Here is a 25,076-nt window from a genome sequence, read left to right as displayed (position 1 = left end):
TCACCCTATGCCAATCATCGATGCGCCTTTTAAAACCACTTTCGAACATGTTGAAACTGTTGCGATTTTTTTACAGTTTTCATTCTTAGACTATCGTTTGTCTATCTTTACTTGTTCGTAATAATTCTAACTAACATCGGATAACTAATTGGTTTATTCTTCCAAATACAACATTTTAGATTTCATAGATAAGATATTTAGAAATCTATATTCCGAACAACCTTGTGTAATTATTGGAATAAATGGATTATGTTGTAACAAAACTGATGGTTCTGGTAATTAACCTTTGTGAATTACAAAAGATGAAACAATCGTGTAACTGTTTTTAAATATACCTTGTAACTGTTGAAAATGTCTATTTTTATTGTGAAGTTCCTGAAACAGGTTACTATAAACAAAAATCAAAAGAAGCCTTCCATTGCTTCAATGTAAGTACAATAATGAGATGCTAAAGGGTTATCACAGATTAAAATTCTCATCATCAGTGTTCGGGACCAATCATAAGTATTACACGTTGCAAAAAAAAAAAAAAAAAAAAAAAACAACAACAAATATACCGTCATAAAAGAATACACAACACCAGTTCACAAAGATGATACCCTTAAATACGGAAATGATTACTTTAATCATTCGGCCCACCATAGTGTTAATACACAGTAGTTCATTATTGCCGCATTTCATGTATAAAAATTTATGTTAAGGAAATCAGTTTTTTGTATTCTAAGAGTTGTAAACAAAACTGTTTTCGACAACCGTGGTGTTTTTATTTTTTCTATTTGACAGTTTGACCTGTGTTATTGGAAAAGGCACCATCTACCAAACAAATGGAATATTCATATCAGTAAATGCAAATAACTTCAGCGAATCAAATGACACTTACTACGTCTTTAAGGTATTTCACAAAACAGAATGGAATGCATCAAATTGCCTTGCTCGATTATTTTTGTATACAATAAATAAAGAGTTTTCTCTTTTTATCTTCATTTGCAAACAGTGTTTTAATGACACAAGGACGAGGCACGCTTTGGTATAAATTGGCCCTTACATGAGTTGTGATTTTTTTTCTAACTGCAGACTTGAAAGTTAAATCAATGTTCTTTAACAAAATACTAAGGTTTCAGTTGTTAAAACATCCTGTTTATTGTGAAATATGCTAAATATTTTGAAAATTTGACACACAGATGCTAAGAAATGATATAGACCACGTCCGTCGTCAGAAACAATATTTACAGGATTTTTTTTTCAGGTTTATTTATTTGCTGACAAAAAACATTCTTTTGGTGACTATTGTGCTCTATCTTAATTTAGCCAAAATGTTCATGAAATTAGAATATTTTTATTTAACATTGTGTAAATCGTCATTATAACGTCACTTCAATGATATCACCACCCAATGGCGTCAACAAGAAAAAGCTTATATCGTAATTTTCATAAAGCCCAACATTAAGCAGGTTAAAGATATAACCAATGATTAATATAATCCAATCGTTGGTTTTTCGGGGGTAAATTTACAGGGCCAAAATCAGTCCTTAATCACACCTTGTCTTTTGATAAATAAATCGTGTGATTGGTTTGGCTAACTACCAACATTATTAAATTGGGTTAAAACATAAATTAGAAAGAAATAAATATACTATAGCAAAATAAGCATCATACAGTTTTTTTTTCGGCAATTTCACCTAAGAGGAAATTCTTATCCTTTTATAAGTTGCATTTAATGACGATTCATTTCAAGAGATTTTTCTGCACTTTAAAACATTTATGAACAAAGTAATTCCAATAAATCTTATAGGAACATATGCCATGCCAGCTTGATCAATAAAGAAATAAAACTAGTATCGTATTAGTCGTAACCAATGAAAGGAAATCGTTTTGTTGGTTTTATTTCAGGAACCTATAATCTTAGGATTCTCTCCAACGACAGGGATCGTCGTTGGTGGCACAACTGTTACAATAAGTGGAAGCGACCTAGAATTCGAAGGACACAATCGATACAATATTTCGTTTTGTAACATTGAAACTTGTATACAATGCAGGTATAGTAGTTTTTGCTAATAACGATATGACCTTGCATTTAGTGTCAATGGAATCGATTTGTACACATATATATAATACTGAATGTATATTTGTCAAACAGTGCACATGCCTAATATTTTAGTGCAAGACCTACAATCGCATAACTTGAAGTGCACGGCAACATAACGACAACATTGCCTGGGCAACAAAGCTGAACATTCACATCAAGAACCAAGTCTTACTAAAATTTCTTGTATTAGGAGAATCAAATTTTGAGATCAGCCGGCCAATTAAAGATTGGAACGTATCTAAAGCACGTAAAGAAAAATATAGAAAAACAGAGAACAATAAAACACAAAAATTGTATGACATTACAATTGACAAAATCGGTTTAGAAGAAAGATATTCTGAAAGGATAACAGACACGAACAACGACTAGACTATATTTATATGGGAATTTAGAATAAGCATCAGATAACAACAAGACTGATAGTTAAAGCTATCCATATAGATGAGATACCAAAGAGACATTCGAGCTTATAAGTCGGAAACAATCTGTCAATGCCATGGCAAAAAAAAAAAACGAAGAAAAGACTGAAGCCTGAACAATATCTAATGCGTTATTAGAGTTATTTTCAAAATCGGTGGTCATACGATCTTGCTAAAAACCCTAATAAAAAAGCTGTTTTTTTCCCGTTTAATGCATTGCTCTGTGGTTGTAACACACAATGACTTAATTGCAGTGATGGAGCCAACATTTGGTTAAAAGACAACATCACAAAAAGAAATAACTAAATGGTCATTTATGACAAAGTTTCTGGACATTATTCTAATGAAATAGCTTCATATCTTCTGAAAAAAAAACCTATTAATTAAGTAAAGAAATTAGTGACGACTGAAAAGTGGCCTCTGTAAAAATTGTCATTAAAGTATACATGAGAAACTAACAAACTGTTTGAAATCAAGTACAACACAAACAACTTGATATCAGTACACAATTTTTCATAAGGAAAAAATAATGTTTTTATCTATATTTATCGCATTATAAAGATAAGAAGATGAGGTATGATTGCCAATGAAACAACGCTCTACCAGAGACAAATATGGCGTAGAAGTTAACAACGTTTTGTCTATGTTCCTCTAATAACAAACGTCCGTAAATATCTTTACAAAATATTCATTATCAGTTAAAAAATTGGTTTTGTCCTGCAAATATCATGTTCACATTATCGTAAAGATTCAAAATAAAATCGATACAGAGGTTTTTGGTTATTTAATACAGTGCTATACGAAATACCTTCAGTTCAAAGTCCATCATGTGCAAAACAGGACAATCAGGAGAAGTTCGAAATATGACTCAGTTGCAGCTTGTGATTGATGACTTGACAGTGTTAACACTTAACGAAACTTTTCAATATTTACCTGATCCAACATTCGAATTGTCAAATGAAACAGTGTGGGCCATGCAGAGGTATGGGTATTTATAATATTTTAAATGTGCTTATTAGTTCAATGTTAATAGTTATCAACTTATTAGCGTAAATGGAATTGAAATCGTTTCATTCTGCTTTTGTTATACTCAACACCTCTCTTTTTATACGATTGGTGTTATAATTTTAATCTGAAATCAAAACCATTTAAAAACTTCTCTCAAGCCATGCATTACCTTTTATTGCTGTGATGCTCATTTTCATTCTATAGTGGAGGTGTAACATTCACAATTCGTGGCGAAGGGTTCTGGAATGTAGGACAAGTCACAGTTGAAAGAGTGGTAAGAAAAAATATTCTAGATATATATGAATTACTAGACCAGCCTCCTTTTTTCAATTTGAACATTTACCGGTATAGAGAAGATAAACATTACATCATACTCGTTGCAAAGTAAAATGACAGTATACATTGCAAGCGTCCGAAGAGCTTTTCTGTATTTTCCTTCATCAGGAACACTAAATCCCACACATTTAAAATCCAGTGGTGTATATATACGTAGAAACGTTAGAAGTTATACGAGGCAATGATGATACATTTACTTTGAAGCACTGACAATCTGGACCATATATTTATACAAAAAAACAATTGCAAAATTTTTAGTTTATTTAACACATTAGTTAATATAATGTGTTAGGATAAGGCCTGCAATGTACCAGTATTTAACTTTGAATACATAATTCATTTTACAAAATTTAGCTAATTATATTAAGTGTTTATTAGGATAAACCTTGCAATGTACCAGAAGATACTTCCACTGTCTGTAAAACACCTTCCAAAATACAGAATCAACCAAATAATCAAACTGTTCATGTTCATTTTGATGGCGTTATACGTCCAATAAACATAGTATATGTAGACGATCCTACCTTCGAAAAGTTCTCAAGTGTACTCGAATATGACCAAGAGTCGTCTATCCAAATTAAGGTAAGGATAAAAAAAATTAAAGTTTTTTCCTATTTATAAGATACTCACGGAATGTGTTCGTAAAATTGCTAAAAACGTGATCAGGAAAACTGAAACCAAACAGGAAAAATCCAACCAAACAGAAAAACTCAAACCAAACAAGGAATCTTTTCGATAGGTACAAATTTTGTAAACAGAAATCCATTTAAGAACAGTGAATGTTTTTACCTGAATATCGACATACCTTGTGATGTCGAAGCATGCACAAATACTTCTAAACATTAATATATTATTAGCACATAGCTGTGACAAATGTATAATAACGAGACGATATATGAACAAAAAAACAAATATGCCAACCACTAGTTGCACAGTAATTGCTTAGAATTTGAGGGCACTTGCGTTCAGCACAAGGTTTTTTTGATCCGTGAAGCGCCAAGAAATGCTTATTGGCTATTGTCTTTTTTTCTTAATTTTGTTATGTCACGATGTTGTGTGTCTATCAGCGGATGATCCTCCCTTTATTAGACCTTTGCTTATAGAAATAAAAAAAAATTCTAAATTTGAAACTCGGACTCATTGTAGCGCGCTCGCACCAATCGTAGAGGTCATAGGTTCGATCGTTTGTGGGTTTGAACACATCATCATCATCATCATCATCATCATCATCATCATCATCAATATCGACGATGGAGATCTGCCGCACTTCTCCTTTTATTCTTAAATACTTCAATAATATTGCTAAATATTTTTCCTTGATTTTCTTCGTAGGGTAGAAATATTTTATATGGAGCACGTCGTCAAGACTACAGTGTACATGTTGGGTTGGATGGAAATTGTCTCATTACTGAAATAAAGATGCAATTTATCATATGTTTCCCTCCAAAATCAGTACCTAGGACTAATAAAACAGACGACAATACTGTTCATGTTATTGTAAGTGCAATTTACAATTTAAGGGGTTTAAAGTAAAATAAATGAGAAGCCACATGCTGTTATTTTAAGGAACATTCTTAAAACTGTTACAGCCATTGCAATAACCACCCTTGTCATACAAACACGCATCACACGTAAAAACATAGTTACAGTCACACCAAATTCACACGCAAAGAAACTTTTGGAGGAACCATTAACGCCATGCATAGATAAGACATACATTAAAATGGTCATAAGTAAAAAGCTGTCTAAAAAGAGTTGTAGGCTCATGGTTGAAGTTACTACAATTTCTTTCTTAGTTTAATCATTTAAGTACAGAAATTATGTCAAACTACAACAACGTTATTGGCAAGTTTAAAAGCAAAACGTTCTCTTGTCTGTTTTAAGTCAAAATGACGAAAGAGTAAGAAGATATTGTATAACGTTACATTTGAAATCCTTAGTACGCTTATTAAAAAGACTCCTGCATGTTTTAAAAGAAGTACCCACCGATTTTATATACAGATTTTTAACTTATGCACAAGGAATTACAGTACGAAGAAACCAATTCGATGGTAATTTTATTGCAATCGGGAACATAATGATGTCATTTTTTTAGAATAAATGTACTCAATGTATATGGCCTTATACAATGATAAAGGATAACAGCTTCAGAAAAAGGATAATATATTTCGACCTTCAACATAAAAAATACGTTTGTGATCGGTTAGCCTGACCCTATAACGGATGACTAAAAGGCTGTAATAAATCGAAGAGAACTGAAATGGATACATTTGTTTATGGTGTTTTCTGATAATTTTAGATGTTTTTAACTTAGGACAGTGAAGAGTACTGAGTTATTAATTCTAGTGTTTTTGAAGATATTAAAAAGATCTTTAAGATTGACAGAAGAATAGTGATATTTCGGTTTATCTTACCTAAAACGCATACTATATAATCTTTGTTTATTTCTCACTGTTATGTTTTTTTACGCTTCTCTGTCCCATGGTATTATCATTATGAACAAGAGAGGAGAAAGATACCAAAGGGACATTCAAACGCATAATAAATAAACTTACAATGCCATGTTAAAAAATGAAAAAGGTCAAAAGACAAACAACAGTATACACAACACAACATAGACAACTAAAGACTGAGCAACACGAACCCCACAAAAAATCGGTGATGATATCAGGTGCTCCGGAAGAAAAGCAGATCTTGAGACAAGTGGATATACAGTTTGGTGTATTAATCCAGATAATTATATAATGTTCTTGACTTTTCAAACTGTCTGTTTGTTTGTCCGTTTTCTCTTATTGAACAATTTCCAAAGTTTGAATTGTATAATAATCTGTATATTAATATTGTTTTCGTTTGGATGATGATAAGCTTAACATTTAAACTTTCAGGGTCTCCCAAAGCGATGTAGGTGTTACGCCGTGTGTTGGTATTTAGCATGCCTACAATCTCATATGTTCTGAACATTACAACCCCAGCTTAGTTTAAGTCTTTAAATAAATTGGACTCGAAGCTTTATAATTTTTTTTAGAATTGTACATGTTCTGTGTTTTTTTCCTTCTTCATATTTATTTGCATACCTTGTAAAGAAGATATACTATCATTACTAAAAAACTAAATATGCTAGAACTTTAGACTTGTAAACGATTTTTTTTTTTATATCAATAGGAAAAAGTCACGCAATGGTGGAAAGTTGAGCGTTTCAAGAAGTGTCCTGAGGCCCGATACGTTGTATAATACATACTTCTAAAGGTGCTTTATTGTACTATTTAGAAAATAGAAATATTAAGAACAAAATAATTATGTATATAAATAGTTTATCTTTAAATACTACAGGTTGTAGTTAGTACGATCATGGCGTACATCGGTGATTTACAGTATACAGAAGTTGACAATCAGTTCTCTCTTATTGTTGGACTTTTAACTGGTGGATTGGTTACATCTGTTATTACTGGCATTACGGCTGTAATAATTTCAAGGAGGAATAAGAAAAGAGCTATCAAAATATGTAAAATGGAAATGAGCAAAGGTAGGAAATGCTGTTTTAATTGTGTTGAACAAAATGTGGAAATCTACGCATGTTTTCATTTTTTACAGCACTGGGTCGATTTCTCTGCTGGTGAACTATCAGTCCCCGAGGGTATCATCAGCTCAGTAGTCAGTATTTCGGAATGGACATGATTTATAACAAAACTTTCTAAAATTGTCCGTTTATAAATTTTGAAATTATTAAGAAACTAAGGTTTCAACTCCCTCAGGCAAAGTTGGCCTTAGAAGGATTTGACTATTATTTTAGGTCCTTTTTGATTATACATCCTTGGCTTTCAAATATTCGGCTTTGAGTGTTCCTGATGAAGGTATATCTAGAAAAGCGCTTCGGACGCATTAAAATTATAACGTGTTTTTTTCATTTACAGCTCTGGGTCGATACCTCTGCTGGTGGACTATCAGTCCCCGAGGGTATCATCAGCTCAGTAGTCAGTATTTCGGTACTGACATGATTTATAACAAACCTTTCTAAAATTGTCCGTTTATAAATTTTGAAATTATTCAGAAACTAAGGTTTCAACTCCCTCAGGAAAAGTTGATTTAGAAGGATTTTGCTATTATTTTTGGTCCTTTTTTTATTATAAAGCTCTTCAACTGTTTCGGTTCTTATACATCCTTGGCTTTCAAATATTCGGCTTTGATCGTTCCTGATGAAGGTAAATCCAGAAAACGCTTCGGACGCATGAAATTTATAACGTGTTGTTTTCATATTTTTCACCCATGTATGTGCAAAAGAGTTGACGTAAATAATAATGCATGTCTATAAGAGGCCAACTGAAAAATTAGATAAAGTGCCCACAACCCTGGCTTATTCTTATTTCACTAAAACTATATATTTATAACAAGTGACATATTCCCAACTCGTCTTCGATCAAATGTATAGGTTTTAAGTATTCGGCTAAAGCTAAATGGGGAAATATGAAAAAAAAACAATTTAAAAAAATTATTTAAGTGAGTATATGTTTTAGTACAAGTATATGAAAACAATGTTTACATTAAGCAAGTAAGAAAAACAAATATTGGTATACAATTATCTCAAAATTCTTGTTATCTTTAAGTAACATGTCCGTCTTAATTGATAGATTTTAACAATAATTACTCCTGATATGTCAAAATCTCACCTCAAATAATGTCTTTTAGCCGGATCAGTGTTTTACTTATTCACGTATTTAAGTACATTGTAACACATCTCAAAAGAATTATTGTTGTAATACTTCTTTTGAAGAACTATTTACAATGCAATACACATTATGATAAGGACGTGTACAGTATAGCAAAAAGTAAAATTGCAAAAACACCGAACTTTAAGGAAAATTCAAATTGGAAAATCCCTTATCAAATGGTAAAATCAAAAGCTCAAACACATCAAACGAATGGAAAACAACTGTCATATTCCTGATTTGGTACAGGCATTTCCTTATGTAGAAAATGGTGGATTATACACAGATAAAAATATATTAGATGTAATCTATACACTGTACATTACAGATTCAATGTATTTCAAACAAAAGCTTAGAAAAAAGATAAGACCACCATTTTAAATATAACTATGTTGGTGACGTGAATGTTTGTTTACGTAGTGTACAATAGTTTAAAGTTCGTGCTCATATAGTATTTTCAAAACTTTAAAGACATTCTTGATAATTGAACCAAACAGTTCAATTAAACGGTCTTACGGAAACACAGTCTATTGGCTAAGAATTCTAGCTGAAATCCGATCGCTTTGTATTTATGACAGCCTGGAATCTAATGGTCCTGAATTGAAAACTGGTCGTATTTAATTTTATCTGCTTATTTCAAAGTCTTTTTAGAATACTTTAAATTCAGAAATTATTGCAAGGTTTTTATTAGTGCGAATATTACGACTGAGTGAGTATCTCAATAACAAGAACTCGCATTTTCATATCTGACGCATATTTCCTTATGCTGATTTTCCTGAAATCGCGATAACTAATCTCGCATTTATGTCCTTTCTTCAAAAATCGCAATAATAAATGAACGCGATAGTTTTTAAATTTACAGTATTTCGTTTATGTTAATATCATATTTATATATTACATTGTTTATGGTCCGTAGAATTCATGTACTAGCTTAATACTGCTAATTGACTTTTATATTCTCTAATGGTCTCTTTATGATCTCTAATGGTCACTCTCTTAGAAAGAAGTATTGGGAATACATCAATACGTCTATGGTGTACATGTTCCGTGTTCAAAACAGTTTACACAAGTTCATGAAATTGTTTAAAAATCAATATAATTTTTTTTAGTAAATGGATTTTGTCCTAAGTGTGTGACTTAACTATATACCAATTATATTACAATACATAAACGCCGCTTCAGTTTTTTGTGTATGTATCAACCAGTTAGGAATTGAATACCAAACCTGTTGTAAACTCTAAATGTTTGTGTGTTTTAGACTTGTCGGAAAGGATAGAAAACTCAAGGTTTGTATAAAAGAATAAAGAAAAAAAAAAAACTCCGACATTAGATTCAAAAAGGGGATGTCAATAATACCTTTCAAAATCAAACGCTCAACTTTGTCAATCAACGGAAAAGATATATAGATGTTTTTACAATGATAAAAAATAATTGCAAATTTAGGCAACTAAAATGACGTAACAGCCAACTCGTCAATTTCATTAAATTCATAACTTAAAAGAGAGGCGAAATATACCAAAAGGACATTCAAACTCAAAAGTCGAAAATAAACCGATAACGCCATGGCAAAAAAGGAAAAAAGACCAAAAAGACAAACAACAGTACAGAAAACACAACATAACACATACCATATTCCCTTTTGTTTTATTTCTATTTGGAACTTGATTTTATTTATCATTTCTTTTATTCTCGGTCAGACAATTGATCATATCGATTTAGTAATTTGTAAGTCATTATTGTCGTAAATTGAAAAGTATTAATCCATTTATAAATTGATATATTTTTTTTATATATAAATTCAAGCAACTAAGTATCAATTAAATCAGAATGGACCAACTCAACATCACAATTAAGGGGAGAAAAAATACGAAAAGAAAAAGTAGTTACGTGTCTCATATGCATGTTCTAGGGGGACAATCTAATAACAAGGGCGGGGCATTGTTTATTTTGAATTCAACTCACATGTAGTTTAGGTGAATTGCATGCATATTTCGTAGAAATATTAAGAAAAGTCAGACTTATTTGGGTGCATTTTTTCAAGTCCTAAAACAGTTTTTTTAAGTCCTAAAAAACAGTTTTTAGGCAAACTATCAAACTACTAAAACTGAAATATTTTGTTTTCCTAGACAACATGTACAATTCATCTAAAAGAGAAAACTTGCATGCCTATTAAATGAGAACAAGCAACAGGTAATCCAACAGTCAAGTTTCTGCAAAGTCGACCGACTGAATTGAATGAATAGAAGGAGATGGGGTAAAAATCAACGAGACAGCAATCCAACGACACGAAACATACGAAAGACAACTAGAGGTCAACGTGGAGTCGTCAACAATTACACAAAACTCAATCTACTATTACTATCTATTATGATTATGATTTTGATTCTTATTTTGATTCTAATTTTGTTGACTTTTTTCAAATCAGGAATGATAATGAACTTGGACATACTGAGGAAAGTGAGATGGCATATAGCGAAATAAATCCAGTTGCTGAATTGAATAGTTATTCAAGTAGTGTTGGTTATCAAGAGGTGAATACTGGATACGAAGAACTCGGCCGCCGATCGCCTACAAACCCTTATAATCATCTACAACATTCGGCTAATGACAATTAAATACGAGACATGACAAATGTTGATAATCGTGTTTTATAGGCTAGTGATTACATGAACCTAAAATTATAGGATAAATCAAACACAGTTTTTTTTACAATTATTGTCACCATTGTCACCATTGTCACCATTTGTTACCATTTAGATTTGGGGAGAAGTCGGAAGGAGAGGGGGCGGGGTGGGGTGTGCTTATTTTCTTATTTTCTATATGTTTTGTTTTGTACTTTTTTCTACTTTTAAAACTTTTTCTCTGTTTTGTTCTTTATGAAACGAGACATATTTATGGTTTTATTTGTAGTTTTTCTCATGACTTTAACACTTATGCACATATCTTTGGTCACGAGTGCAAACACATATGATAGATCTCATAGAAGTTTTGATTTAACTCGTCTTTGAAACAAAGACAATAAACTTGATCACAGATCAGCTTAAGAGATTAGACAAGCAAAACGCATTCAATTCAAGAACTGTATATGTTACAGGCATTTTCTAAATTTAGACATTTTGTAAAATGACTGAATTTTCAGGCAATTTATAAAATGCCTAACCTTAACAGGCATTATATTAAATGACTTAAAAAACCTATTCATTTTGTAAAATGACTGATATTTTGAAACAAAATTCAACAAATTGCCAGTTCAGTTGCAGGACATCATTGAGATGCATATGACAAAAAGTGGACAAAACAAAACATCGTGCAAAGAAAATAACTAATGGTTCGGTAGAATTAATTTATTCTTCAAACCAGCTGGGGGAAGGTTTTTATGTCATATGATATGTTCTTTTTAGTGAAACTACGTTAAGTATGTACTCACTCTGTATTTCAGATAGTAAATTTATGATTATTTTGTCAAAATGGCAGAAGGACAAATTGTTCTTTCAATAGAACAAAATTTACAAACGAATTTTTAGAAAATCTAGATTCAAAACAGTGAAGTGAAACATATGAAGCAGAGAAAAAGAAGTTTGTTTTTAATTGACCAATTGCTGTTTGTTTGCTTTCAGTAGCAAACATTTCATGCATTTTTAAAACAAGAAAAATTTGGTTATGATTCATATGGGTTATTTCTGTAGTGGATTGACCTGGACAGGACAGAAAATTCGACTGCCGCTTGCAATTGAAATGAAGGTATTTTGGAAAGGGACAGAAAATTCCACCTGCAGAACGGTCATAGAGTTCTTAACGTGCAGAGAGTGTTGCACTGTACTAACATGCGGCAATATATTTAATGTCCTTATTCATAAATAATGAGAATTTACACATCTACATCCAAATAAATTCCACTCTATAGCATGGGTTTTTGCCATACAATGCCGTGTTTGGTTGTGATCCAAAGATATGAATATTTTCATTTTCACTGCCTCATGGGAATTCCTGGGTCTTTGCAATCTGATGAATTAATGAGACAGTAATTAACTGTGGTTAAAATCTCGGAAATCGACCAGGAAGAGACAAATAACGGTGCGTTGACAGGGTAAGCGTCTCCTGTTATAGATGCATCACCCGTCATGGGCAGATCTGCTTCAGTCCGTTAAAAGCTATAGGCCAAAAGATACAAGTCAAACTAATCATGATAATGTACTTTGTATCTTTTGGTGTGACGTGTGTGCTTATTGCAAAACCCAATGTTTTCGAACGTTTAGTGTTCTATCAGAAAAGGTAATGACTTGAAAGAGCTAAATGTGCCATGATTCAGGTTTCTCCAAATGTGGTCGAAGTGCTGAACTTGATTTTACGCCAAACAATGTATTTGCAAAAAATCAGGACAAATATTGTGTAACAGTTCTGTTATCCAAACATTTTAAGAAATATCAAATAATTTTCGAGTTCTGTGCTTCTGTGGATTTGGAATAATTCAGTAAAATTTATTTTTGATTATTAAAACTCTTAAAACGCAAGCTTAAACATTCAGTAATTATCATAAATAAAACTGCTCTGTTGTTCAAAGCTTTCAATTTTTTTTTTTAACATTTCTTTCTATAAAATAATTCCAGGCATTTTGTAAAATGCCTTTCAATTTTTCCAGGCATTTTGTAGAATGCCTAGAAAAATTAGTCATTATGTAAAATGCCTGAATCTTGCAGGCATTTTACAAAATGCCTAAATTTAGAAAATGCCTGTAACATATACACCAACCAATCAAGTTCTCAGCAACGAAGAAGAGTTTCTATTTTTTTCTCAAAGAAAATCCTTTCAAACATCTTCTGTCTAATGATGAAAGAGAACATGTGAAGGCGAGATACAAAATGGTATGTCTTACTATTTTTAGAAATATGAAGAATTGCAAATTCCCAGGGGTTAATGTGTATACTGCTAAATTTTATAAATTGTTCAGGCATGATTTAAAACAATATCTTTTGAAATCTTATAATTACAGTTTTGAAACGAGTCATTTGTTAATATCTCAGGCACAAGGTTTAGCTACTTGCCGACCAAAGGAAGGAAAACCAAAATGCCTATGAAACAGCATGAAAAAATGGGCAAATGATCTAACTCTACACTACTCGGCTTAAAGCCTCTTCCGAACATTTGAAAGTCCCGACTATGCACTGGTTACCTAAATTACACAAACAACCATTTACATTTCGTTTCATCTCCGCATCTAGTAAGTGTTCTACTACTAATCTAGTGCTTTTAACTACCTCCCTTACTACTATCAAAGAACTTGTTATTAACTTTTGTAATAAAGCTTATGAAAATAATGGTATTAATTATTTTTCGAGTGTTAAAAATTCTTTAGCGGTTTAAGATACAATACGTGCTTTTGACGGTCCTTTTAATTCTGTTGACAGTTATGATTTTTCTACTCTCTACACTACACTTCCACACAATCTTATAAAAACAAGTTTTCATATTTAATTAAATGGTCTTTTGAAAAATCTCGTTGCAAATTTATTTGCTGTAACTCGTTTAAAGCCTTTTTCTGTAACGAAAAAGGAAACTATGCTAAATACACTTAATGGAAATGTGAAGATATGATTGAAGCTTTAAATTTTCTCCTGGGCAACATTTATTAGATATAAGAAGATGTGGTATGAGTGCCAATGAGACAACTCTCCATCCAAGTCAAAATTTATAAAAGTAAACCATTATAGGTCACAGTACGGTCTTCAACACGGAGCCTTGGCTCAAACCGAACAGTAAGCTATAAAGGGCCCCAAAATTACTAGTGTAAAACCATTCAAACGGGAAAACCAACGGTCTAATCTATATAAAAAACGAGAAACGAGAAACACTTATAAACCACATCAACAAACGACAACTACTGAACATCAGATTCCTGACTTAGGACAGGTGCAAACAAATGCAGCGGGTTTAAACGTTTTAATGGTACCAAACCTTCACCCTTTTTCTGAAACAATAGTGTAACATCACAACATAGAAAGACACACTATAAAATATCAACTGAAATAGCTTAACTCAATCAAAGGAATATTTATGTATGTTTCTGCGATAAAGTGTATCGAGAGGAAGTAGGTATTCCTATGGGCACTAATTGCCCCCTTTAATAGCAGATGTATTGCTATGAATCTCAGTTTATGACCAAACTCAGTAAAGACACGTCATTCTTACATTTGGTTGACACATTCAACAATCCCTACCGTTATCTTGTCGATATTTTTTCGTTAAATAATCCAGAGTTCTCTAAATATACTACCGAAATTACCCACAGGAACTTACATTAAATAAATCTAACATAAACACCAGTAGTTGTCCTATTCTAGATTTAGACATTTCAATTTCTAAAGGGAAACTCCATACTAAAATATAGGTCAAAAGGGACGATTTTCCATTCCCTATTGTTAATTTTCCTTTTTTAGACTGCGATGTTCCTTTGGCTCCATCATACGTTGTTTATATATCCCAACTCGTTCGTTACGCCTGTGTGTGTAGTGATGTCATAGATTTTAACGAACTTAATCAATGCATCACTGGTAAATTATTTAGTCAGGGATTTCGGTACAATAAATTACTTAAAACTTTTACTAAATTCTTTTATAGATACAAAGATTTGATTTGTAAATTTGGCTGCACCTGTAGAAAACTTATTAAAAATGGTATTTCACATCCTAGATTTTTACAGTAATATTGTACTGAAAGCGCGGAAAGCACTATGTGATCCGTGTAAACTCATCGAACCTTTAAACAAACTTATTAGTAAAGGTTATCTTATAAATGTGTTGTAATAAGATCTTTTAATATTGATTACATTGGCACAAATATCGATTTTATCATCAACAAATTAAAACATGACTAAATTGGTATTCTTTTTAGTGGTTTTTTTGGGATGCATGAATACACATCCACGTTCATTTTCTATATAGAGATTGCTTTTTATATATATATATATAACATTATACATATTTATTATAAGGTTAAATCCAAACTATCCTACTGCCTGTCGATATTTTCATTTTGGCATTGCACAATTCATGTCTTCTTTGACAGTCCATGGCGTTAAAACACTAAATCCCTGGGATGTGTTTTGGTTGATTTAAGTCTCTGATGCAAGATTAGATCGTATTTTCGTGTTAATTTGACCTGATGACCTGATGACACAATCTGTAATGCTTTTTTGTGATACAATGTTTACTTATTTTGTGTTATATCTCGTCTCACTGTTTTTAATATGTACCACCTTTGAGTATTTAGTATGGCGATATATTTTCACTTCTGTTCTCGTACTATGAACAACAAATTTATTTATTTTGTAAAAAATATTTCTGTTCTGCTACATGTAACACCAAAATTATCATATTTAAATTTACTTGTGTACGTTACTTTATTTAACGCCATTTTGTTCAAGGTTATAGTTGTCTTTTTGACATCGTTTTACATCCCCCTTTTTATGTAATATTGTATTTATATTGTGTCATAGATAAAATGTATTCGTTCAGTGTATGTTTACTTGTTTTTGTTCATATGTCTTTTTGATTGAGTTAAGCCATTTCAGTTGATATTTTATAGTGTATCTTTCTAAGTTTGTTACACTGCTATTTCAGGTTAGGGTGGAGGTTGGCGCCTGTTAAAAACGTTTAAACCCGCTGCATTTGTTTGCACCTGTCCTAAGTCAGGAACCTGTTGTTCAATGTGTCGTTTGTTGTTTTTTTATATAGATTAGACCGTTGGTTTTCCTGTTTGAATTGTTTTACAATAGTCATTTCGGGGCCCTTTATAGCTTGCTGTTGGGTGTGAGTTAAGGCTCCGTGTTGAAGACCGTACTTTGACCTATAGTTGCTTACTTTTTACATATTGTAACTTGGATGGAGAGTTGTCTTATTGGCTTGCACTCATACCACATCTTCTTATTTCTATTGAAGAAGAATGGAAAGCAATTCATTCAAAAATGATAAACTTTTTATTTTTCAAGACAAAATTTTATCTCGCAATTTATACACAAACACACTTTTACACAAAGGTAAAATGTCTGAAGTTAATTATTATATTGCAGTCTCTGTACAGAAACTCGAGTGACTACCATCCATCTAATTTGGGATGGTATTTTTTTCAAAAAAGGTATGGTTGAAATGAAAGATTTGATGAAAAACATTTGTGACATGAAATTACCCATTTCGGCAAAAGCTGTAATTTTTGAAGATGCCGAATCTGATAAATTTACAAATTATAGTATTTTCTCATTGAGTACTATATATATATTTATACATGAAGAACAGTAACAAAGTGCATCCAAAAATTGTATGTAACAACATTCATGTAAAGATGTAATTGGCAACATTTAATGCAATTATGTCTCCCCTTATTTTTCATTAGCTCGACCATCTTTTGACTCAACTAAATTCTAATTTATATTTTTTTTCGTCTCTCTCAATGTGTAATGGCATAAAGTCTGTACATATCTACTGACCAAAAATTAATTAAAGGCTGTAATTTGATATATTTCTTTATAAAAAAAACCAATGGAACAAAACGAGTTACAGGTTGTTCCCTCTATCTATGATCAGGCGGAAACCCAGTTGAAATAGAACAAAGGAATCAAAGCTCTTTGTTAGAGAAGGCGATAAATGCTTACTGTAATGTTTACTATAGTAACACAAATTTTAAAAGTTAAAAGAAACAAAAAAATGACAGTTTTCGGCTAAATTACGAAGTATTTTATCATAAAACATCATTTGCATAAGTTTTCAATTTATCTATTACATAATTAAGCAGAACAATTAGATATCCAGTCGACGACATGGGTGTCTATTCAGTTGGATCTAAAAAATGCATAACCTCCGATTTAAAAAAAAAATAAAACCACGGACGAAGAACATATCAATCTTTTTGTTCCTTAATTTTCGTTTCTGCCCATCTATTATGTGACTCGAAAAATAATTCCAAAAAATGGGTAACAATTGCATCGAAAAGAGCAAATCGAGTGCACCTTTTTAATGATAGGGCGTGTTTGAGTTGAATATTTTGTCTTGAAAACGTAAAAGGCAAAAGTATTTGATACATCATCTCGCTTAAGATTCTATCATTTCTATATACCAAGGCTACAGGTTGACTTTATAACATCGAAATTTCACAGTACTAAAAAAATGAAATAATTATATGGATCAAGTGAAATATCTTTCTAATGAATCACAAAAACAGAGTTGGTGTGTGCAAATCTTTACTAAAAGTACTTGCCGACAGACTTTTAAGTTGGATCTTAAAAATGCATATCTTCGAAAAAACTTCATTTTTTTGTGTGTGATATCTAGGATTTATAGTCTTCAACCACTGAAAAATTTTAGTCTGCCCTTCCACGAAATATTGAATAAGAATTTTTTTAAATGTTTATGAATTTTCGAAAATTCCACCTGACAACCGATCAGACAATAGTTTTTAGTTGATTGAAAGCAGACAAGTATATTAACTGATGCTCATTAGCTAGTAGATACATTTGTCTTTTAAAATACAACTGGCATATAAGGATCGTAATGGTGCTATGTGGATAAATTTATCGGTTTTAAAGAGCTAAATTGGCAGCGCGTCATCCCTACAATGGCTTCCATTTCTACGATTGTAAACATGAACTGGCGTAACGGGGAGATAATTTTGACGAAGTAGAATCCTGACTGTGATATATGACTATAGATAAATGATAATTGACCATCTTATCTTTCTATTCATAAGGAACAACAAATTATATATAGCATAAGCTGTTTTCTGTTTACCTATTTTATTTAGCGACAATATATATAATCTTAAATTGAATGTTGATTAGGCAAAGCATTATACAGATTAATTTGGAATACTATTGTATTATTGAATGATGAGTTTGTATATATAAATCATATCTGAGGTGAAATTGCAAAAAATACAAAACTACAAAACACAGAAACGTAAAGTAGGAAGATACCGGAAGGGCAAACGGACTAATTCGAAAACGAACAGACACCACTATTGCCAAAATTCGACATGCAATGTTCCAAAATGTATATGACTCACATCAATACTATCATAAACAGTCAGCATATTTGAATTTAGCGATTAAACAGTTCCTAAGACCACCTCTGGTTTTGGTGGGGTTCGTGTCGCTCGGTCTTTTTTCTATGTGTTTTGTATACTGTTGTTTGTCTGTAAGTCAGTTTTTTTTTCTTTTTTTGCCCTGGCATTGTCTGTTCGTTTTTGAGTTTGTTTATCCCTTTTGGTATCTTTCGCCTCTCTACCTCCTCCTCTAATGACACTCATTGCTGATTGTCACAAAAACACTAGATTTATTTCGTCAAACCTTAGATATAATTATTCATATAAAAGCCAAACGGCCATGAAAATTGCGTGTAGTGATACATTTTCAAATGTGACAATTTTTGATTGATTGATTGTTGATTGCTGAATGTCCAGTGGCAAACATCCCATGCATGTTCAGGAAGAAAACAAATTAACAACAAATACAATCGGTAGGTCCTGTAATAGAGGTCGTCAGGGATGACGGTTTGGAAAATTTAGACTGCCACGGGAAAATGAGGTTATGTTAAATATGAGAACAGAAATTTAACCTTGCAGCAGGCTACCTGCGGACCACTCAAAGAGATGTTAGAAGGATTTGAAACGTGCCAAAAGCGTATCACTCTTTCTGCACGAGGCATCAGATTTAATATTCTCATTCTGACCGGACGTGGCTGCATACTTGTATATCCCGCACAGTCAAAAGGACGCCCTACTTTGACAAGGTTGTTACTGTCGGTCGGAAGAAGACCTGTAGTGACCACTTTTCTATTCCCAAATCACCCTAGGGGTATGGGTTTTGTTCATTGTTGAGGGCCATACAGTGACCAATGGTTATTAACTTCTATGTCATTTGGTCTCTGATGGAGTGTTGTCTCATTGGCAATTATACCATATTTTCTTATTTTGATAAAAACAAGAATATAAACACAATAAAAAAGTACAATATTCAAATTTTCAAAACGACAAGACAAAAGTGGCATTAAGTCGCGTTAACTTCTAGTGATAATTAGAAGAACGGTATGTGAAGTTGCCAAATGAAACATTACAGTTATTGAAGTCATATGAGACATACGTCATAATTAAGGAAGTCGCTGAATTTATAATATTACTTTTAATGTTTCCTTGAAGGTATGATACAATTACTAAACATTAACTATCCCAAGTTTATTGAAAATAGTTGTTTATGAATTAGATGTTTAAGTGTTTCGAATAATTAAATTTAATATCGTTCTCGAAAAAAGGTAAACTGTAATGTTTCATTTGGCAACTTTACATACCGTTCTTCTAATTATCATTATCAGACGAGTTCTTGTTATCTATAAATCACATCCTCTCTTATATTACATTTTTGTGTTGGAAATGAAACAATGAAATGCGTCCTTATGTTTCACAAGTATTATGTAAAGCAGGAAACTTACAAAAGCTTTTTTTTTGTAAAACATTCATATTTGTTATCAAAGAAGAATTTTGATAACCATAATAACAATGTAAGTATGAGATCAATGGTCAAGTACTGTATTCTGTAGAAATATAACTCCATTTAGATGGTCAAATAAGGCATCATAGAAATAAAATGAAATGTAGAACACACATATATATATATAAAGAAAAAGCAAACTGAATATAACATCAAAATCAAAACAATCAAACCATCAACTGTCTTCAGAAACAAACAAGAGTCTATACCAAATGTCAAGCTCTGATAACAATAAGATCTATTGATCATACGAAAATAATCCTATACACTATAGCAATAAATGAAAACAATACGTTATAAGTTCCTTGCGTCCGAAGCGTTTCTCAAGTTCAACTTGACATTTTTGTCTTTAAGCTTGCCATTTCTGACTTGTAACTTGACATTTCTCACTTCACATGCGGGAGGTTTGGCTAGCCATAAAACCAGGTTCAACCCACCATTTTGTCATAAAATGTCCTGTACCAAGTCAGGAATATGGCAGTTGTCATCAAATTGTCCGTTTCTATGTATGTTAGCGTTTGTTTTTGTTGCAGTGTTTCTGTTGTTCTGTTGTTTTCCTCGTATAGTTGATGGGTTTCCCTCCATTTGGTTTGTGACCCGGATTTGTTTTTGCATAATCGATAATTTATGACTATTGAACAGCAGTATACTACTGTTGCCTTTATTTCTAACTTGACAATTTTTATTTCATACTTGACATTTCTCACTTCTTACTTGTCAATTCTCACAGTTGCAAATTGACATTTCTCAGTTCTAACATATCTTAGACTTTTGATTATTCACATACTTAATCAATTGTTCTGAAAATATTGATTTCTAGTAGATTGACATCTTGAACCATCTTGTAAAAATCAACCTATTGTTACATATTATTACTATTCATTCATCAAATTCTAGCTACACCAATGTCACCTATGTGTCACCATGAAAACTCGTTTGACACAATTTACTAGCATCGTGTCCGAGTGAACATACTATCACTTGACACTACCAACAAATTAGTGTCACAATAAATATACTAAAAAGACACAATTTTCAAACATTATGTCGAAGAAACGTGTCAATATGATACAAATAATGACATATATGACATAAGAAACCTAAGAAAGAAAATTAGTGAACACAATTTACATTTTTTTTTATCCACATACCCCATTCAAAACTGACACCATCGTTCCTATTCGGAATGTGAATATTACTACCCGCTACAGTAGCACAGCATTGTCATAATCCGCAAAATAACAGCATGAATACAACTTAAGTTTCAGTAGCTATACAACGTAAAACATTTGATAATCCTATCAATATCCACCTTCAACCTATTAGTACATAAAACATATTTAATGTGTACAACCATTATCTTTATAGTAAATCGTTATCAGTATGCAGCTTTATATAATCTATAGCAACTACGTCTTAAATCATATGACCCGGTAAGGCACTTAGCAACTCACTATCGAAAAATACCTCTAAATAGGAGATGGATATTTCACAGTAAAAAGATGATCCTATGATCCATTTTGTCTTAACATCAACTTAACCGAGTGTTATGATTCAAAGTTTCAATTCGTCAGGATTTTCAATTTACTGCTTTTATGTCAGATGTATGCAATATGTAATGAACTTTTACACAAAAGCCCGGTACAAAATAGAAAATTATAAAAAGCAGTAGTCTGTTCACACAATATATTGTACCAGTTTTTATGGACTTCCCCTTTTTGAATTTTTCTTGGAGTTCGGTAATTTTGTTATACTTTTTCTGCAGTTTTGCAAATCTGGTAAATTGGGAACTGGTGTGGGAACAATTTCTGTTCATGGTTCTAACTAATGAAATGTCTGTACCTGCTGCCGAGAAAGTATATCTGCCAATACATAATTTGCCCCATATAAGTGTTTGGCCGTAAAGATTCTTTGTTTCTCAGGCAGTGTAGGACAAGTCTATTTTATCAGAAATATATTCCATGAATTCTTTGTTTATTGTTTGTTGATTATAGCAACTATAGTTATGTTATCTATGTAAAAAGTTATATACTGATTTTGGGAATAGTACCACCATTTATCAACTGCAAAAACTGAGGATAAAGATAACAAAAATGTTATATTCTGGTTTTGCCAGTCATGGTCCCATTTGCCCGAGTACCAATGTGAACTTAACAAAGCACAATAACAATATGTATCAGATGCATAATATTGATCATACGTTAACTAATTCAAAGTCTGATAAAATTAATGATTTGTCATTGAATTTACCAAAAACTTAAGCAACGTATTAACATGATTAACATCTTATCTAACTACCTAAATAATCGTGATTCTATGAAAATATGTGTTTATCCCTATTGTTTAATCTATTTGTCTTTTCGGGAAACGTTTCCTGGTATAACAACTGCACAATCAAAGTTTGGTGAATCAATGATAGACTGAAGATCCCTCAATGTATGTTTTTCCTTCTGTAACACTACATTTATTAGATCACGAGATCTAGCATGTGTGGTAATGGGGAGTTTCCAATGTAACGTACATCGACCTAGGGTCATGACCACCAAAACTCATGACCTACGATGGTTGGAATATCTTTTCTTTGATGTTGGTCACAAAGTCATATATGCTGCCCATTCGCGGATTTTTCATATTATCTTCATTTATAACTTGCTTGTTATTGAAGCTTCAAAGAGCAATACTTTTAGTAAGGGATAGTAACATATATTCTCTCCAAAATGAAATATTCATTCATTTGTTAAGAGCCATTTACTTTACGACGGCTATGACAGGAACCCTTTCAACCCACAATTCAAGTTCATTTGTTTTTTTTATTCAGAAGTATTCATCAGGTTTCCAAATATTTGTTTCATTGTTTTGGAATTTTACAATAGGAAAAGTTCAATCAAATTACGATGAAGGGTGGGAAATTACAAGACCTTTTTAAAACCTACCTACAAATAATGCAACACGACAAGGGCTGACACGGCCGCAGTTGCTGTATACTTGCACATTACACGCATGATTTTGATCATTTTAATAAAAAAAGAGAGAGAAGATACCTAGGGGCAATAACAAATCCTAACTCCAAAAAAAAAAAAAACAGCATGCCTATATAGAGAAGTTATAAGTTAAAATTTCCCTGTTTCGTTCCGGTATGCTGGCTGTTTGTCTTTTCTTGAGGGGGAATCGTGCAGGTGTTTGACTTCTTATGTTTAATCCACCTAAACTGTCTTCTCTATTATGATAACAAAGAAATCATCTTTTCTAAGATGAACATTTTGTAGGAACATTGAATAACGTATAGGTTGTGTTTCCTCAATTGTAGGGTAATTATATTTAACTGCATTTTTAATACACTTCAACACGATACAAGGTCTGTTTAAAAAGTTTGCTTTACTGATCTAATTCACAGTATTGATTCTTTTGAAATATAACAAATACTGAGAATTGAAATTACTTTTATTATGAGAAAAAACGTAAATTTTATGAAAGCTTCAGGTAGTAGAAACTTTCCATTTGTCATGTTGTGAAAATTGGCTGAAATTTAAAGGACGGTGGTGTTTGCGACTTTAAATATTATCTCATTGTGGTGTGTTTCTAATTCATAATGACTATCTAATATGGTTTAAGTATGTAAGCGTGTAACTTTCTATTACTTTTCTGATATATTATTTATATTAAGCATTTTTTTTCTCTCATTTATGTCATTTCAATTAATTCTACTTTTCATTATTTTCTCTTCCGTTTTGTTTTGTTTTGTTTTGTTTCGTTTATTTTATTAATTTTTATTTATCTTACTTTTTATTACTTAAATCTATTTAATCAACCTTTTTACGTACTTGTGAGTTTTAACTACATTACAGCACGTTATTATTTGTTTCCTCATTTCTAGTTATTTATATTCAAGCACAGAACTAGTTGGAATTAATACCACGATATGACAACAGCTAATATGTTCATTGCATTGCTTATTTACACATCTGTTGTGTTGACAGATACAACACAAAGTAAGTTATTCAAGACTTGTCAATTATGAGTGTATTTTTTATATTTTATTAACAAAGTTAAGTCATTTATTATTTCATATATGTTCGTGTACAATGAAGCATTTTGAAATTTTAAGTGAATTTCGGTTTAAAATTTTGAAACTTTAACCGAAATAATTTAATAATATTTAGACAAAATTATAATTAGTTGAAGAAAAACATTATGATTTGATTTACATGCGCACATCTCTTAGTTCTAGAAATAATCCTCATCAGGTTCGATTCAGACCAAAAGTTTTGAAAGAACAATGTATAACGTACATTTGAGAGCATAAAAACTCAAGCAAAGCAGCCAAAACTGTGTTGGGTCAACTTTGGCGGCCCGAGGGAGTTGCATCCTTAGTTCATTCGCAATTACATAATTTAAGGACATCTACATACGTACGAAAAGTAGCATTTTTTTTAATTTCAAAAACAACTTAAACACTAAAACATTAATCATGGACCGTAATGAAATAATCATTTCTGACAAAGTGTGTGATTTTCATCACCAGTTGTATTAATTCCCATGAAGAGTAAACTTATTCAGATATGAATCACAAACATTCATATGTTGAAAAGTATATATACTACATGATGGTATTGAATTCTAAAATAATTGGAAACTTTATATTAGTATGTTTACGATTTGTTTTAGTTATTTAGAAAATGTATGTTATGTTATGTTATGGTAATTTTTGCTACGTTTTTTTCTCCTTTTTTCATTTTTTTTTATATATATATTATTATAAGATTTTTGAGGGAGAGCGGTGTTGTACATAATTAGTCAGAGTTCCGAAAAAGTCAGCCACTATCTCTTTGATTATTTGGTTAATGTATGAATAAAAAACTTGTAAGTCAATAATTTAACCTTATTTTTTCCGTATACACACATGTATGTCCTTCAATTTAACTCTTTAGTGAGAGTTTGGTTGCGCATGTACTATGCGTGTTCAGCTATCAGAAAGAAAAGAATATCAACATTAA

The 25,076-nt window shown here is 31.7% G+C and overlaps 2 protein-coding genes across 2 annotated transcripts in view; both read left to right on the top strand.

Annotated features, from left to right (window-relative positions):
- Positions 1–25,076, top strand: part of LOC127718717 (plexin-B2-like) — a 130,466-nt gene that overhangs the window by 11,310 nt on the left and 94,080 nt on the right. The window lies entirely within an intron of this gene.
- Positions 5,193–11,313, top strand: LOC127718853 (uncharacterized). Its single transcript, XM_052224908.1, has 4 exons — positions 5,193–5,346; positions 7,180–7,372; positions 9,811–9,838; positions 10,978–11,313. Exons 1-4 carry the CDS (start codon positions 5,269–5,271, stop codon positions 11,165–11,167), a joined length of 489 nt encoding a protein of 162 aa, XP_052080868.1. The 5' UTR covers positions 5,193–5,268; the 3' UTR covers positions 11,168–11,313.

This window comes from Mytilus californianus, unplaced genomic scaffold (assembly GCF_021869535.1).
Source record: "Mytilus californianus isolate M0D057914Y unplaced genomic scaffold, xbMytCali1.0.p SCAF_1, whole genome shotgun sequence".
Taxonomy (NCBI): domain Eukaryota; kingdom Metazoa; phylum Mollusca; class Bivalvia; order Mytilida; family Mytilidae; genus Mytilus; species Mytilus californianus.
Note: the sequence above shows the minus strand (reverse complement) of the source record. Positions and strands in the feature narration are given on the sequence as shown.